General features: G+C 42.1%; 1 protein-coding gene across 5 annotated transcripts in view; it reads left to right on the forward strand.

Moving 5' to 3' along the window:
• LOC144505132 (protein phosphatase 3 catalytic subunit alpha-like) overlaps positions 1-17,866 on the forward strand; it is a 342,133-nt gene that overhangs the window by 132,093 nt on the left and 192,174 nt on the right. For 4 of the 5 annotated variants that reach the window (XM_078231023.1, XM_078231022.1, XM_078231021.1 and 1 more), the window contains one exon: positions 688-768. The exons of the other annotated variant lie outside the window; for it this stretch is intronic. In XM_078231023.1, coding sequence (XP_078087149.1) covers positions 688-768 — 81 coding nt within the window. The remainder of the gene's footprint in view (positions 1-687; positions 769-17,866) is intronic. 5 annotated transcript variants of the gene reach the window in all.

Raw genomic sequence — 17,866 nt, forward strand, 5'->3', positions numbered from 1 at the left:
CATTTTTGTAACAGAAAATAATAGATTATCTGAAAAACTACAGGTCATTTGTTGATTGGAATAGGCCATCACCTAAAAGAAACAAAGGTCAGGACGTGTGGAGTTAGTGGCCAGGAATGGAGTGGATTAACTGATTGCCGCCCCCCAGCCCCCCCCCCCCAAAAGAAACTGAGGACAGGGGATAGACGTTGAGAGAAGTTTCTTGGAGCTGCAGAAAATGGGAAGTGGTGTCCCACTAAAGATCTGTATTGAGACCACTGTTGTCCAACATCACATAAATGATTTGGATTCTGAAATTGGAGGCATGGTGTTAAAATTTGTCGATAATACCAAATTGTGTGGTGTAGCTAATAAGGTGGAAGATGGCACTAAACTCCAGGGAGACATTTTGGCAGAAGAAATAAGGAGCACGTTTATTCCTTGTAAGGTATGAAATTTAAATGGAGCAGAGGAACAAATAAATCTGGTACAATAGATACTTATTATTAAATGTAGTAACACAATTTTGATAAGTCCATGAAGAGTGAAAACAAACATAAAAGTTGGAAAACTGACCCCAACCCAGCTTCAACATGCCCACTTCCAGTTTTAACTGGGATGGGTTGGGGGTTGGGCACCTAATCTGCCCTGTAGAGGCAGGTTGGTCATTAATGAGGCTGCATGCCTAAGATTTTATCTCTGTTGCAGATTTAACGCTGGCCAGCCGGGTTTCCCGAACCTCGGGAAATCCGAAAGGTGAAGGGAGGCGAGAACGGCTGGATGGAACAGGTAAGTGCCTTTCCAGCACTTCTTGTGGGTCAAGAGGAACAGGAGTGCTTCCTCCAGCCCACTAAGCTTACCTGTTTCCATTCCCTTGATCAGATACCCATCCCCAACATCACCCTGCATGGTCACCCTCTCTCCCGTGCCTGACATTTCCCCAACAACCCCCACCCCCCCCCCCCCACTCCACTCATATAACCCACCACACCTGATGTCCAACTCTACACTTTACACTTGGCAGGATCACTGATGGCCACAAAAACTACTCCTCCACAATCCCCTCCTCTTCCTCCTTCCCTTTTCCTGCCCACTCTCGGTTATTATTGAGTTGAATTGATAGACCTCTTTAAAATTATGAAGCATTGCAATTCAGTGGATGTGGCAGAACTGCTCTAATTATAGGTAAGTCCAGAACAAGGAGGAGTAAATGGAACATCTCCACTAACATCAAATGTGGAAATTAGGAAGAAGTTATTTGCACAAAGAATACTGAAAACGTGGAACTCGTTGCCACATGAAATAGTTGAACCAAATAATGTAGATGCTTTTAAGGAGAGCCTTAATGCGTACATTAAAGGGAAAGGAATTAAATAGGGTGGGAAGGAGTGATTAGAAAGGGAGGAGCTTGTGTGAAGTTTGAATGCTGGCATAGATCAGTTGAGCCAAATGATCGATTTCTGTGCTGTCAGTTCTATATAGTTCTATGCTTGAATCATTTTATTTTATCTGTGCTTTAAGTGTGATATTGCATATTTAATTGAATATACTACCAAGTAATAGGAAAATCACAGTACTCAAGCATTTAAGTGCATTATGAATGTTAGTGAAAATTTAAATTCAAGTGCAATAAAATATCTTTGGATAATTTGTTTCTTTGCTTTTAGATACAGGATTACAGATTTTAATATCATGTCAATTTACAAAGGTTTTCAACTTGCACATATTTGTGGGAAATGACTGGTTTCCAATTTAGATGTTTAGAATATATTAATACCTATTAATATCCACAATCATCAATAACCACAAACAAATAAATATTAATTGCAAGGCAAAGTTTATGATTACCTGGCAAAATTTTCATCTCTCTGCCATTGTATGTTGAAAGATTATTGAAAAACTGTATGTGTAATCTAATTGAGTGTTATGAATTGTAAAAATAGGTAGTTATTTCACAAATGTCAAAGCTATTAGAAAGAAACAATACGTGGGTATAGTTGTATAAAAACTGTCTTAAGTGCGCTATTGGAGCTAAGGCAGATACAGATTAGCCATGGTCTAATTAGATGTTGGAGCAGGTTTCACAGTCCGACTGGCCTATTCATATTTTCCTTGCATGTATTTTCTGAAATGTTTTTTTTCTGGATAAATGATCAGCCAGATGTAATATAGCATCACCTGTTGTGTTTGTTCACAAACAGTTTATACAGTTTGTTTTGGAACTTATGATTTGCAAATTTCTTTCCCATCAGTCATTTATTTTTTACTGGAGAATCTGAGATAGTTTGGCCTATTTTCAGTTTAGGACAGATATGCGGTGGATGCCACTGTTTTCAAATTATTCTGTAATTTGACTGGAACTTTGTTTTTGCAATATCACCTATTGAGATTTTGTGACACTTGTAACGAGCACAGCCATTTTGGGGTGAATTGCTTACATGAGCCTTCTGAGCCGATGCCCGGGGGGGCCCTTGTTATTCAACATTTTTTAGGTGTAGGTTAGGGGGATTAGCGGGATAAATACGTGGGGTTACGGGGATAGGACCTAAGTAGGATGCTCTGTTGGAGAGTCAGTGCAGACTCGATGAGCCGAATGGTCTCCTTCTTCACTGTAGGGATTCTATTCCATAATATTTATCTTGGTCTGGGAGCATTATTAGTATTTGAGCCTTGAAATCGCTTCAAGATTTGGCTGCTACATTCGTTCTGCAAATCAATCAGTCAAAGCTATGAAGTTGTCTTCATTCATTCAGTACAGCATTGCTGACCACGCAGTGCAAAACACCATAGGTCAATTTTACTTCCCTGCACTCAACAAGAATGGATGTGTGGGTGTTACAATTATGGTTGTGTCCACATCTCCAACTGCTATTTTAACAGAATGTTTCAGGCCTTTCATGTCTCAGAGGTCTCATAGATATGTAAGAGCCATGGTCTTGCGACATAAATAAGACGCCAACATAATTTTAACCCACAGTTATGCAACCTAAAACTAGTGTAAGGCTCACTCGAGGAAGCAACCAGGAAGCTGTGCCTTTGAATTTTTTGAACATATGGTCCAAGATCACCTCTTCTGGGCCAGGAGGAACCACATGTGATTCTCTGGAGACAACAAAGAAGCTTTGCTTGATCTTTGGCTCCATGCCGCTCTCTCCCCAGCCGTACTTCCTCCCCTGATTGTGTTCGCCTCCGAGGATCACTGATGGCACTTGCTGATTGCTGGTATTGTAACTGCGACGTCTCAGAGTTTACCAGCCAAGTACTGATTCTGTCAAGTTCAGGCAGGAGATTCATCTGGGAGATGGAACTGAGGCCTAGCAATGCAGGCCGCTTTCCAACTAGACCTGGCAAACCCCACCCTTCCTCCACTCCAATGCCTAACTCGCATCCTAAGATAAAAGCAGAGTTGATTTATTTTCTCTATAACTACAACTCCCAACATCTCAACCTTTAGTCGACAATCAGCTTTTAGCCCCTAAGCCACCTTTTCCTAATTTAATTTTCCTAACAAGCACCTCTGGCATGGACAAAGTTTCCTAAATCAATGCACATGCTATATTATTTGTCCACATTAATTGAGATAGGGTTGTTCTGACTGCATGCTACTGTTTTGAGCACCAGTGCACACCCATGGTGACCTTAGACTGAATGTCCATCAATTTGTTCGAAACCTTTGTTGATTGGTCGGCACTTGTAAGGCACCTTCTGTCTTGCAAACAAATCACTGCTTAATGCTCAATGCATGCATTGACTGGACCACTTGTTTGCATTACTGGCGCTGTCAGTCTTTAGTGGCTTTTATTCTGATCAGTGCTCAACTTATATCCAGTTTCGGTCTTCTGGCCAGATTTAAAATCGGGCCATAGCCAGGTTCGTTCACCCATTTTATCAAAATATAGCTGCAACCTTTCAACTTACTTCATCTTGCAACCCTCCATTTTTATCATCAGCCAACTTAAGTTGCATAATTTCCAGCATGGTCTATTTAAATCAGGTCCCCCATGTATTTCTACATTTTGCTCCCACCTCCCTCTCCCCAATCTTGTACAGTCATGTGTCCCATGGTGCTGACTGTACTCCACCGATGGCGTTCTTACCCTTAGTCGTAAAGTGCGGATTCCTATATCTGTTTCTTCCTACACTTCTGAATGATCAGCCAGCTGTAATTCTCTGCAGGGTAGTCTACCCCTGGAGGGGCAGGAAATTCTCAGCCACTAAAATGCCATGCCAGGACTCCAGTAACACCTCGAGCTCAGGAGGTACTTCCCGCATATATGATTATCCAGGACAAGGTTAAGGCAAGGTTGCAATTCCACCTTGACATCTACTTGTACAGTTTTAAAAGAAATCTTCACAATAAAGGTGAATTGAGGGGCCTGATTTTACCAAAACTTTGCGCCCTTTTTCGGGCGGGAAATCGCGGTAAAGTTGGGCGTTGGGCCTATACCGCGATCTGCACCCGATTCCGAGCAGATCGCGGCTTTACCAACATCTGATTCGGGCGCGGGTCCGGCCCATGCCCGAATCGGGCGGCCCGACGATTTAAATGCATTTGCATGCATTTAAATCGACTTAATGAACCGCGCACCCAACTCTACCGCCAAATCCCACTTTGCCGTCTTCTGGCCCGATCCGCGTCCACGCTCTTAGCGACCTGCAAAATAAAAGTCTGAAGTTGCCGCTGCAGCCTCCGAAGAGCGGGGTCAGAGACTGCAACGGCTCTCTGACCCAGGTCATCCTCTGGTCGGGGCGGGAGGGAGGTGGGAGGAGGAGAGGGGGTGTGACGTCTCATCCACTGGGGAGGGGGGGGCGCGAGGAGAAGGGGTGTGACGTCTCATCCTCTGGTCGGGGGGGTTCCGCTGCCTGTCTGTGGCCGATCCCTCCTGGCACCATCACTGGTTCACTACCAGCCATAGCCATCTCTCCCGCTCTCTCGCACCTGCAGGGAAGAGTAATCTAGAACATAGACATAGAACATAGAACAGTACAGCACAGAACAGGCCCTTCGGTCCACGATGTTGTGCCGAGCTTTATCTGAAACCAAGATCAAGCTATCCCACTCCCTATCATCCTGGTGCGCTCCATGTGCCTATCCAATAACCGCTTAAATGTTCCTAAAGTGTCTGACTCCACTATCACTGCAGGAAGTCCATTCCACACCCCAACCACTCTCTGCGTAAAGAACCTACCTCTGATATCCTTCCTATATCTCCCACCATGAACCCTATAGTTATGCCCCCATGTAATAGCTCCATCCACCCGAAGAAATAGTCTGTGGCTGGTAGTGTACCAGTAATGGTGCCAGGAGGGGTCGGCCGCAGACTGGCAGCGGAACCCCCCCAACCAGAGGTTGAGACATCATAATCCCCCCCAGCCCCCGCCCCCCCCCCCCAAGGGGATGGTCGGCCACACCCCCTCCCCTCCCACCCCCCTCCCCGACCAGAGGATGAACGTCAGAGAGCCGCTCTCTCCGTTTTCTGCTTTTTTTTCCGCGCCTGGGCGCGCTGTCAGATTTTTTTCAAACTGCGCATGCGCAGTTCAGAGCTCCGATCGGTCCGCCAGCGCTAAGCCCCACACACAGCGCGGATCGGGCCGGAGCTGCAAAACGCGTATGAGCGCGCTGCAAAGAGGATTCCAGGTGCGGATCTATCTGACGGCCAGATCCAGCACTTAGACTCAAAATGGTAAAATTCCCCCCAAGGAGTTTCCCTCCGTTTTGCTAATGCCACCTTTGAAGTTCTGGTGGAGAGTTGTGCACACAGAATTGAGAGGATCTTCTAATTGGAATGGCTTGTTAAACAGAATGTTGATGGAATTCGCTGAGAAGGGTCTTCACTGGTTAAATAATATAGATGGTGTGCTGTTAAAAATTGAAATCGAAAGTAGCTTTCTTCCCTCAGCGGCAGCTAAGGTGGGTTCCTGCTGAGGTATGAATTATTGGCACTCGCAGTTGACTAGCTAGTTGTAACCAGCGAGTTTCTACAGGTTATATATTAATGGGCTATTTGTTACCGCATAGAGGTGGGAGAATCTGCAAAACTGATTGACAATGGAATTTGGTGAGAGTGGGAATTTTATGAAAAGGTGCTAAATATTTTAAATCAAGAGGCAGCAGTAAAGTGATAAATTGCAGTAATTAGTTACACCTAAGGGGAAGCAAATAAAATTTTAGCAGATGATACCAACATTAAAGGAGTCCAAAATGCATTAAATAAAAAAAAAGTTATGCATGAGTAATTGATTCATAAGTAGTTGTAAGGGTGAGTTAACTGTCCATGCATCCTGGGTAATCATTTATGCAGGAAGTACCTCCAGGTATTCAAAATCAAGCTCACGAGTTCTGAACTTGAAGGATGGCTAAAACCCTGGCAGGATGTATTAAAGGTGGAGATTTCCTGCATTGCAGTTCCAGGAGGTGCTCACCCGGCAGAACTATTACTGTAGAGGTGTGGAGGATAATAAGGTAGGTTAGGAAGAGGCAGACCGTGTAGGAATCCACCAGAAATGTTGCACTGTCAAAACCGATGTCCAATGCTAAATAACAGTGAGGGTAAGAACACCCTGGAGGGTTACAGTCAGCACCATGGGACACATGACGAGACAGGATTGGGCGGCAAAAGAATGGAATGTAGAGACATGGCAAAGTGTAAGAATAGAGGGTATTTGACTGGGTTGTAGACAGCTGTTTCTACAACTACCAGCATAGTCTCACATCATGGATTGGAACGCACATGACAGCATAAAGTACATCTGTGAAGGATTATCGAACATTTTGAATGGGCTTGTGATACTAGTAAATAAACTTTAAACAGAGCTGCCGACCAATGCGCCTGTGGGAAGGTTAGCGCTAGAATAGGCAAAGGGAATTTACCCCCAAGTGCTGTAAGATAGCTCACAGTAAAATCCTGTTTATTTGAGAGAACAGATTTATAATGGGTCCAAATATGCCATTCCTGACCATGGAGAAAGTTCAAATGAGAACCTGCAGCCAGTTTTCACTCCTACAAAATCCAAGCACAATTCTAAATAATGTGGACCTTTAGAAAAGTAATTTTTACTTGTTTCTGAGCAAATGTAGAAAGCTGAAGTTTTTTTTGTGATTTGCAAACAAATGGCATAAATGCTGTCATATTCTCCATTCAAATTTCTGTATCAACAATCTACCTTGAAATTTGTGGGAATTATCATTGTCTCATTTTTTTTTATAAGTTCCAAGCGTGAACTGGAGCAAATCCCAGTACTGATAGAATGTAATAAAAATATCTTTCAAGATTATGTGTGACAAGAGGCCACCAGAAAGAAAATGATACAAAGCGGAGGGCCTATCACAGTTTGACAGTTATCCCATTTTCACATGCTCCATTCTTTTAACTCAGGTTATCAAAGCAAGTTCCTTTTCCCCGAACCAATAAAATCAAATAGATAAGAATATGGAAACATATCAACACCTTTGCTTTAAAAAAAAGTTCTGCAAAGTACTTCACAGTTTAGAGGCATATATTACAAAAATAAGAATATTATGACGAACCTTTACAAAACATTGGTTCGGCCTCTGAATATTATGCCCAATTCTGGGCACTGCAATGTTGGAAGGATGTGAAGGCATTAGAGAGGATGTAGAAAATATTCAAGATAATGGTTCTCGGGATGACGGACTTTAGTTACCTGGATAGATTACCTTAGAGCACATGAATTAGGAGCAGGAGTGTACCACTTGGCTCCTTGAGCATGCTGTGCCATTCGATAAGACACGGTGGATCTGATTGTAACCTCAACTTCACATTCCCATCTACCCCTGATAACCTTTCACTCCATTGATTATCAAGAATCTATCTAGCTCTGCTTTAAAAACTTTCAAAGGTTGCTTCCACCACCTTTTGAGAAAGAGAGTTCCACCCCAAAAGAAAATATTTCTCCTAATCTCTGAACTAAATGGGTGTACCCTTATTTTTAAACAGTGACCCTAGTTCTCGATTCTCCTACAAGAGGAAACTTCCTTCCCATCCTGTCAAGAACCCATGGGATCATATATGCTCTTCTAAACTCCTGCAGATACCTGCCTGATATTTCTGCATAAATCCATCCATTCCTGGTATTAGTCTAGTAATTCTGAACTGCTTCCAATGCATTTCCATCCTTCCTTAAATAAAGAGACCAATATTGTACACAGTCCTCCAGATTTTGGCTCACCAATGCCCTTTAGAACTAAAGCATAACCTTCCTACTCTCGCATTCAGTTCCCCCCGCAATAAGCAATAATATTCTATTACCTTTCCCAATTAATTGCTGTACCTTCATGCTAACCTTTTGTGATTCATACACCTAGTTGTCTCTGCATCTCAGACCTCTGCAATTTCTCACCATTTATATAATATGCTACTTTTTTTATCCTTCCTGCCAAAATGGACAAGATTGGAGACGTTGGTATTGTTTTCCTTGGAGCAGAAAACATTGACAGGAGATTTGATAGAGGTGTTCAAAATTATGACAGGCCTAAATAGAATAGATAGGGAGAAACTGTTCCCAATAGCAGAAGGGTTGATAATCAGAGAACATAAATTTAAGGTATTTGGCAGAAGAACCAAAGGCAACATGAACTAAAATGTTTTTATGCAACGTGTGGTTCGGACCTGGAATGCATTACCTGAGAGCATGGAAGAGACAGATTCAATTGTGGCTTTCAAAAGGGAGCTGGATAGGCACTTGAAAGGGAAAAAAGGACAAGGGAGTGGAAGCAGTTGATTTGCTTTTGCAGAGAGTTTGGTATTGAAATAATGGACCAAATAGTCTTTTTCCGTGCTGTAATCATTCTGTGAATGTCAGGGTAATTTGCTGATGATTCCTCCAGTAATATAAAAGCCTACAGCAGGGCTTCTAAAATATCTGAGCATGGGTTGACAAGTACTATTCATCTCACAGAAGTCCAAAGTAATAACCATCTCCAACAAGTGAAAACCACTGCAATTTCTCTTGAAACCTCATTATCAAGTTCTCACCATCAGCATCTCACAGATGACATTTGAACAAAAGCTTAACTGGAATAACCATATCAGCACTGTGACCTCAAGAGCAGGAAAGAAATACTCTGTGATAATTGACCCCTCAAAGCCTCCTCAGTTTCTAGAAGGCTCAAATCAGATGTGTGATGCAGTAATTGCCACTTGTATGGGTGGGCACATCCAAAACAACATTCAGGAAGTTTGGCACTACTAAAGACAAAGCATTTTACTTGATTGATATCCTTGACACTGAACTGAAAATCCCCTCCCTCCACCACAAGTATACTATAGCATAGTCTGTACCATTTCCAGAATGCAATTCAACAGCTCACCAAGCATGCTTCAAAATCATCTGCTAGGCTTAGACCACTAAAACAAAAATGGACTGGGGCAACAAAATCATGTAGCCCTCCAAGAATCTTGGCATCTTGACATGGACATATAAGGCCATTCCATTACTGCTGTTTGGTCAAATCCTCGAATTCCCCACTTCATATCATCGTGAGAGCATTATCAGCATCCTCTACAGCAGTTAAACTAGAAGACTCACCATCATCTTCTCAGAGTGACAAGAACTGGGCAATAAATGCAGCATTGCCCACATCCGCGAACAAATAATAAAAGGTAAGTGATAACCTTGCACACAACCCTGCCACCCTCTAATAATGCTGTTTCCTGGTTGAGGCAAAAAAGAAGAGAAAAAATAGGAAAAACCAATTAACTATAATCTTAATATTCTTTCAAGAAATTTTGTTACTGACATATGGAAGAACATTTTTGATCCACTAGTTTTTAAAGAAGGCTGAATTTTACAGGGGCGGCAAGTCTCCTCTCACCGGGATGGAAAGCAGGGGTGGGGTTGGAATGAGAGGACAGAGGGGTGGCAACACTGCTTTGATGGATAGTGGGATTCCGGGCCACTTTTTGTTAGTGGCATCCAATCAGAGGGCTAACAGTTTGGCATCCTTAACAGTGAAACTATGGCAACCGCTGTGGCTGTATCTGCAGTATGAGGCTGCATTCTTGCATTCAAAGTCAGGTAAGTGGGGTCTGGGAGCAATGGAGCTAGTTAAACAGATCCCAGTGCGGGTGGGGGGGTGGCTAGAAGGGGTGGTTGCTGTGGGAAGGTGGCAGCATTGCCACAAGATTGGTCAATGCCGCTGGTGGGCCAAAGAATGCCTGAAGTGAATGGCATCTCCTCCATCCATGGTGCAAACTGAGAAACTTCCAGGGTTTACTTGGCAGTCTCCCTAAAGACTTAACCCCCCCCCCCCCCCCGCCCAGACCGTCTTCAAATGACTGGTAAGATTCAGCACTGAGGGTTTCCACTTATTGAGAGAAGCAAAGTTAAAGGTCATTAATTTAAGTTAGCCATCGAGTAGGGAATTTAGAATAAATTTCTTTACAGAGTGATGAGAATGTTCAACTTGCTCCCACAGAGTCTGGTTCAGGTGAATGGTATAAATATATTCAAGGGAACGTTAGATATCCATATGAGGTAGAAATGAGTAAAGAGCCATTTTAATAGGGTTAGATGAAGAAGGATAGGGGAAGCTGGAGTCGAGTAAAAATGCCAGCATGCACTGTTTGGGCTGAATGACCTGTTGTGCTGTAAATTCTGTGTAATTCTAAGTAAAATTGAACTGTGGAGTTGCTGTCAGAATGTGCCATTTGCCTTAGTGACAGATATGGCAAAATAGAATTAGTCTTAATGATGAGCAAGTACATTAATTATATAAATGATGGACAATTTTGTTTAAATTTAGTCATATAATGTGTATATTTCAATATGCTAACAGAATAAACTGACCAGTGGTGATCCCATTGCACAATTGTATTGTGACTCTAATGACCATTGCAGCTACACTTAGTCACTTTTTTCAAAGTACATTCTATTCTCCAGCTTGCATACGAGTAATAACATTAATATAACCAATGATGAATCAATTTGTTCTGAATTTCAGAGTGTTCCAAACATTCTCATAATGCTGCATTTGTTCTTTGAAATTTGCTTTAATATGTAAACAATGGATTTTTAATGCCTGTTTTTTTCTAATGAATCAGATGGCCCTGTCATTAATCTGCATGCTAATCTCTCCCCATTGACTTTGCAGTGGCAAAATGTACACTATTAATTGTGCATTTGGTGGGCAGTTTGTGTGCTTGACAGCAGGCTTTCCTTAACAGTGCATTGGTGGCAGTACAAGCTTGTCAGCGCTTAGCGAGTTAAATATGTGCACTGGTAGTTAAATTAACCTCCGGCAGCCTACACACATTGATCTCCTTCATTTGGTTCACAAGATGAAGGGCAGTATTAGCGACTGTTTTAGATGTAGCCATTGCTGGGAAATATCAAATGCTGTCATTTTTTTCTAATGGTATTTGAACAGTGCAGGAACAGGAGGTCACCTTGTGAGGGAAGCCTATCCTGCAGATGTGATTTCAAAGGGAATGCATGAGTCATGGTGAACAGAGACCTTCATGTGATTTGAATGAAAGAGTGCTGGGATGGAAGGCAGTAGGCAAATACCAAGCGTAGGCAGTGATGGAAAATCATGCAGTGATACAAAGAATGTAACCTCATAAATGCAAACTCTGAACAGTTGTATCTCCGAGCTGATTATCCTGCCGACTATTCTTAGATTCAAACCATGATTGTTTTTGCATGGCGATACAGTCTATCAAAGTAATCTGAAGTAGAATGGTTACAAATTGCAAATATTGAAGAACAAATAACTGGCAAATGGCGATTGCATGGCAAAGTAAAAGAGATAAATAATTCTGTGTCTAGTTAATGATATGGTTATTTGAAACAGAAAGCATTTTGTAGTATTTGATTTTTTCATATCACAAAATAAGCAGGTGTAAATTATTAATCTCGGTCACTGCAGGTAATGAAAATAACCAACAACTAAAATTAATTACTGAAAATGTCCTAGAGTTTGTAACCAATGGAAAGAGTGAGAGAATAAGCAGTGTCATTCTGAAGTTACTAACATTAAGCTTGTCATAATACAATAGGTCAAGATTGTTATTGATTCAGATCTTCTGGTTTTGTGCTTACCTTGTTTTTTTTTGATTGTTTCAATTGCATAATTTTTAATACTTGAACAGTAGTGAACTTAACAGTTCCACTACCTCCCCACTCTTCACAACACCCTCGCCGCCACCCACACATCTAAGCACACGTACTGTTCAACATTAAAAATTCCTCCAAACTGTCCCTTGGTATGTATATGTTGCTGCAATGACAGGTGGTGGGTCAGTAACTTAGTTTAATATTCTTTAGTTTAGTGAAAATAAACTCAGTCTTGTATGACTAGTCCTATTCACCCAGACTATTAGAATGCAGATCTGATCCTTTGTAAAAAGAACTATAATTTACGTGATATCTTAACATATGCTCAGGACATCTCAAAGTGCATTGCAACCAGGGAATTAACCTGGAATTGTTATTATATATGTCAACCAATTTGTGTACACCCAAAGACCTACAAATAGCTAAAATAAGGTGCGAGAAATTCAATCGCGCAGCACTGCCAGACTTGCCTCCATTCTTTGGGGGCAGGCAACCCCATGGCTGATACTTATAGAGTGTGTGTGGCAATCATCATTGAGATGAGTGCATACACTTGCATCCCCATCAACTGCCCAGAAATGTGGCAAAGTGCTATCTTCACATCACACAGCCCAACCTTGCTTTGTGATGCCAGGATACCAAAATTGAACAATGCTGTCCTGGTAACATGAAAAGCAAATGACTGCAGATGTTGGAATCTGGAACAAAAACAGAAAATTCTGGAAAATCTCAGCAAGTCTGACAGCATCTGTGGAGAGAGAATAGAGCTAACGTCTCAAATCTGGATGACCCAAGGGTTTTCCAGCATTTTCTGTTTTGGTGTCCTGGTAACATCTGGGTTTTCCACTCTTTAAAAAAAGAAGCCTGAGGAAACAAGATGGATGTGCAATTACGTTATTTAAAGGACCAGGCGCCCTTATTGCAGGTCAGTAAAATGCCATCCACTGGAAATGTCTGAAAGCACTCAGGATGAGAACACTTGGGAGACAACCTTTGTTTCTATGGCGTATTTAATATAGCAGCAGTCCCAAAGTTCTTCAGAGGAGCATTATAAAACCAAGTATGATGCTGAGCCATAGATGGAGATATTAGGCCAGATGACCAAGCTTTTGGTCATAGAGATGTTGTAAAGGAAGAAAGTGAGATGGAAAGGTAGAGAGAGGATATTCCAGAGCTTGGAGCCTATGAAACTCAAGGCATTGCCAAAAATAGCAGAGCAATTAAAATTGGGGATGCACAAGAGGCCAGACATAGAGGAGCACAGATATCTTGGAGGGTCATAGGGTTGGACGAGATCACAGAAATAAGAGAGGATGAGGCCATGTTGAGCCCTGATACCCCTTATAGCTGTCATTCAGGGGTCCCTTAAGTGACAATGTATCTGAGGCTTTTCTGCCTCGGAAGCAATTGCAACCACCTTCCCAAAAATTTCCATATGAAGGTCTTTTTAGATGTCAGAGTTGCACAGAATACAGCAAGTTAAAGTAATGTAGGACATCTTACATTGGAGCATATTTCAGAGCTCCCCTTGATCTATCAAGCAGCTAAAGCTCTACTTTGAGCCGCTGGTAGTTCTATCTATGCCTACACTGTTAGTTGTGTATGCCTCAGTTGCTGCTCTATATATTTTAGAGGAGTCACCATCCATGGTGGCAAGCCAAATGCCTTGTTATCCACAAGTCTTACATTCACTTGTTTATTTTCCTCCAGGAGCTCGAGAAGAGCAGAATGGCTCAGAATACAAGCCTCATATCAACTTCCAGTAAATCTGGCCATCATTTGATGGCTTTTTTGTCCAAGGTCGCATAATAGGGAGATTTTGTTAACAGTGTGCTGTTCCTGATGGCATAGCCAGAAATGTGCATCACTTCTGCTCATGATTTTTCCCATTTCCCATGCGGTTACAATTAAAATTTGAATAACCGCATGGGAAACATGTGCGATCATGTGGTGGGGAATATTTTTCAGTGGTGAAACCTGCCATCAGCTGAAAATGCTGCTGCTATGAGTAAGCTATTAAAAGGGCCTTCTGGCCAAACGGGGAGCTTTGCATCATGGCCCAAAGCTTTCCTGTCCCAAATCCATTGTCATCAATATAAGACTTGAGAGAGCAAAGGTGGCATTAGTGTTTTTCAAAATTAACTGCTTGTAAATACTTCAGTTTACATTGGTTTTACTTTATCCATGTGGACTAACTTAGAGATCTAAATACACTGGAACTCCTCATGGTTGGCATAACCTGATGGTTACAGGGGATTTTGGGGACATTTCCTTTATTGTGGGAAAGAAGAATGTTGTGTTTAATATTTATGTTGGTGTCCAGTGTTGTACTCATCACTCTGAACCATAGCTAAACTTGCTTGCTCAGGTGACGCTCCCTTCTATACATTGTAAAGAACATTGCCCAGCATCACTTTCAGCAGGGACAATTGAAATGTTGTAGGGGAACACACAATCCTGTAAGGACTCTGCCATCCAACACACTGAAATTGACACACACTTGGACAGCTCTGAAATTGCCCTTTAGCCCCTTAATTTTCTTAGCTTGACTGACTGTCCCCACCCTACCCCCACCTCACTTAAGATGCTGGGCCCTTCCCACTCCATGCCCCTGACCCCACCCTTTGTCTTCCCTCAGACCAATCTCCTCTCCTCCATGAGTCCAACCCATGTCTATACCCACCATCCCCACCACCACTGACTCAACTTTGCCAGGTAGAGCCTCTGTGCAACCTGCCATTTTCCTGCTCCTCTCCTTGGTACCATAGAGTTAAACCACTGATCTTACTCACAATTGCACAATGCCAGTTCGAGCATGCCACCTTAAAATAAATATTAACTTGATGCCATGAGGTTCTCATGCACTGCTGACTTTATCTTGAAGGTAGGACACAATTGAAAATAATTTATGTTCATTAATATTCATGGTATGCAAATATACTACAATTATGAACCACATACTGACTTCAGCTCTGCGTCTCAACCTGCCAATGAGAAATCGAGATTTTGCATCCCACCACACATGCTCTTGCAGGCTCCATTAAATTTCCCCAATTATGTACTTTCAGTGAGATGTCACTCTTTATAAAAACTGATGGGCCTAATTAAATGAGCTTGCAGTGTTACTTAGAGTATCAATTTCACTGTAGAGAATCCAGAAATGTGATAGAACAGTAATTCCATATTGTGCTGTAACCTTGACCAAAATAGATGAACTCCTGAGTTTCCCTGAAAGGTGTGTCAGTTAACTATATTTGCAGATGAGTACTGTTGACACTTTTATAGCCATCGGCAGACGATTTTGGTTCTGTTCATTAGAAAAGTCCCACTGTTGTCTGTTTGGTAGGTGCAGTCTTCTCACACAACACTGTGAGATCTTTATAAAGTCTCTGTGACCTGTAGATTCTTTGGGGTGGATAATATTTTATAGATTGCATCGCCCCTGTGTCCAATCTCAGTCCCCTTTCCTCCTTCCTGTTCTGCCCCTTATCTTTCTCTGGTAAAATTGCAAATAAATGCCCATTTGGAATGCCATATCTGTAACTCAGAAGACATCACTGTGGGTGGGCAGAAGAATGGCTTGGTGGTTACAGAAATAGCTGTGAGATTTTATAGGCTTTTGGCTGTCTGACGCAAATCCAGCGATAGGAAGGTAAAAGCAAAAAAAAACACTCAAAGCTATTTCATAAAGATTTCAAAAAGTTTCTACAAGTTCCATGCTCTAAGTTAAAAGACTTCCACCTGCTGATGCTGGCAACAGTTACTTACGTGTTTTTAAAAATCTCTGTAATTATCCTTGGTGCACTAGACATACAAGTCATGGGATTTTGACCCAAATCTTAATGGAAATTACAATACTGTCACGATCATGCTAAAACCTGGTAGAAATGGACTCAGCTTTAGAAACCACCCACAAATTACAGGTAATGTATTTTTAACCTTGCTAGTTCTAGTCAATAAATTTGGGGCCCCAGAGTCTTTGGAAATGCCACATGCTAGATTTTTGTTTTGGGGTTTGGGACTCCGACAATGGGATCAAATCTAGGTCTCAAACCCGCACTGTGCCAGAATTAGTCACCCAGGCAATTTTCAAAGGATTGCCTAATTAATCACCAGAGGACACAATCACCACTAGGATGCCATCCAGCACTGAAGGAGCTGCAGACTGTTGTGTAAATAGGGGAGAAAGAAGTGCCCTCTCAGCAATCTTTAGGAACTTTTGAAAGAAGAAATGGCTTTAGCTGCCAGACTTACCATCATTGGGGGAAATCTCTCCACAGGGCAGTCTGTGGCCAGCCATGGGCATATAGATATGGCGATTGCAGGGAGACAGCGATGTTTCTCAGCTTGACCCTGGAGCATTGGTCTCCTAATCTACCACCAGGAAGTTATCCTCGGGCACCTGTCAGGTTCTAGACGCAGCAGAGAGCCCGCAGGCTGATGAGAAAATTCCTGTCAATCATTGACTTTAATAGGCCTTTTACTTACGTTAGCAAGCTATTTGCCCCTTTCAGATGGGTGGCCATTGTTGTGATATAATGTACTTGTGCATATTTTAAACTGCTGTCTGTACTACCACCGAGACAGGATGTGGGGCGGGATTTTCCGGCTGCGCTCGCCCCAAATCCTTCCCAAGGTCAATGGACCTCTGCATGGTCCATGTCCCACCTGCTACGATTCCCATGGTGGGCGGGATGGAAATACTCCGCCCATGATGTCGTAGTCCCTTGACTTTATACACAGTCTCCAGTTATCATTGTGTATATAGGCCATCAACTTGAAATGTTGGCTCTATTCTCTCTCCACAGATGCTGTCAGACCTGCTAAGGTTTTCCAGCATTTTCTGTTCTTGTTTCAGATTCCAGCATCCGCAGTATTTTGCCTTTATTTTATTAAAAGAAATGATTGTAAGCAGGCAATGACTAGGATTTAACCAATTAACACATGGTTTGCAACAAATTTACATTCCTTTGAGGCACAAAAACACAGCAGGAAAGGTTCAACCAGGGCTAACAAGAAATGTTAAAGATTGTTTTAGGTCAAAGGAAGAGGCTCACAAAGTTGCCCAAAAGTCATAAGCCTGAGGATTGGGAGCATTTTACAATTCAGCAAAGGAACCAAGAAACTGATCAAGAAATAGAAAATAGAGCTTAAAAATAAACTTGGGAAATCATAAAATAGACTGTACACCTTCTATAGGTATGTCAAAAGGAAAAGATTAGCAAAGTCAAATGTGGGCCTAATACAGGCAGACACAAGAGAATTTAAAATGGAGAATATGGAAATGGCAGCAAAACTAAACAAACCTATTGTCTGCCTTCAAGATACAAAAACCTTCCAGAAATACTAGACAACCAAGGGACTAGTGAGAATGAGGAACTGAAAGAAATTATTTGTCACATGCTCCGTGAAGAACTCATGTTGCACGTACTTGAAGGATATCCTGTGCCATTTGTTTTGAAGGTTACCACTGCACTAATCTTTTTTGCCTGCTGATCCTTCCAGGGCTCCACTGGGGATCTTTGCAGAATCTCACAATTGGTAACACACTAATGCATAAGGGAGGTGACAGATGCTGTTTTCAGTAAAGCTCACCGCTATGTGCAGTTCCGCAAGGATGAAGCAATTCTGTTGCCAGAATTGTGGGATTTGCTGTGATCTCAGGTTTCCCAGAAGTGCATGGCACATGTTTTGCCTTGAGAGCTCCTGACAGCAGCCTGTGGGATTCTTTAGCAGAAAAGGATTTCACTCTTAATGGCAGGCTAATTTGTGACCACAGAAAAGAGTCAACATGTTTCCGTGAGATACC

The sequence above is a fragment of the Mustelus asterias genome, chromosome 16 (assembly GCF_964213995.1).
Source record: "Mustelus asterias chromosome 16, sMusAst1.hap1.1, whole genome shotgun sequence".
In the NCBI taxonomy this organism is placed as follows: domain Eukaryota; kingdom Metazoa; phylum Chordata; class Chondrichthyes; order Carcharhiniformes; family Triakidae; genus Mustelus; species Mustelus asterias.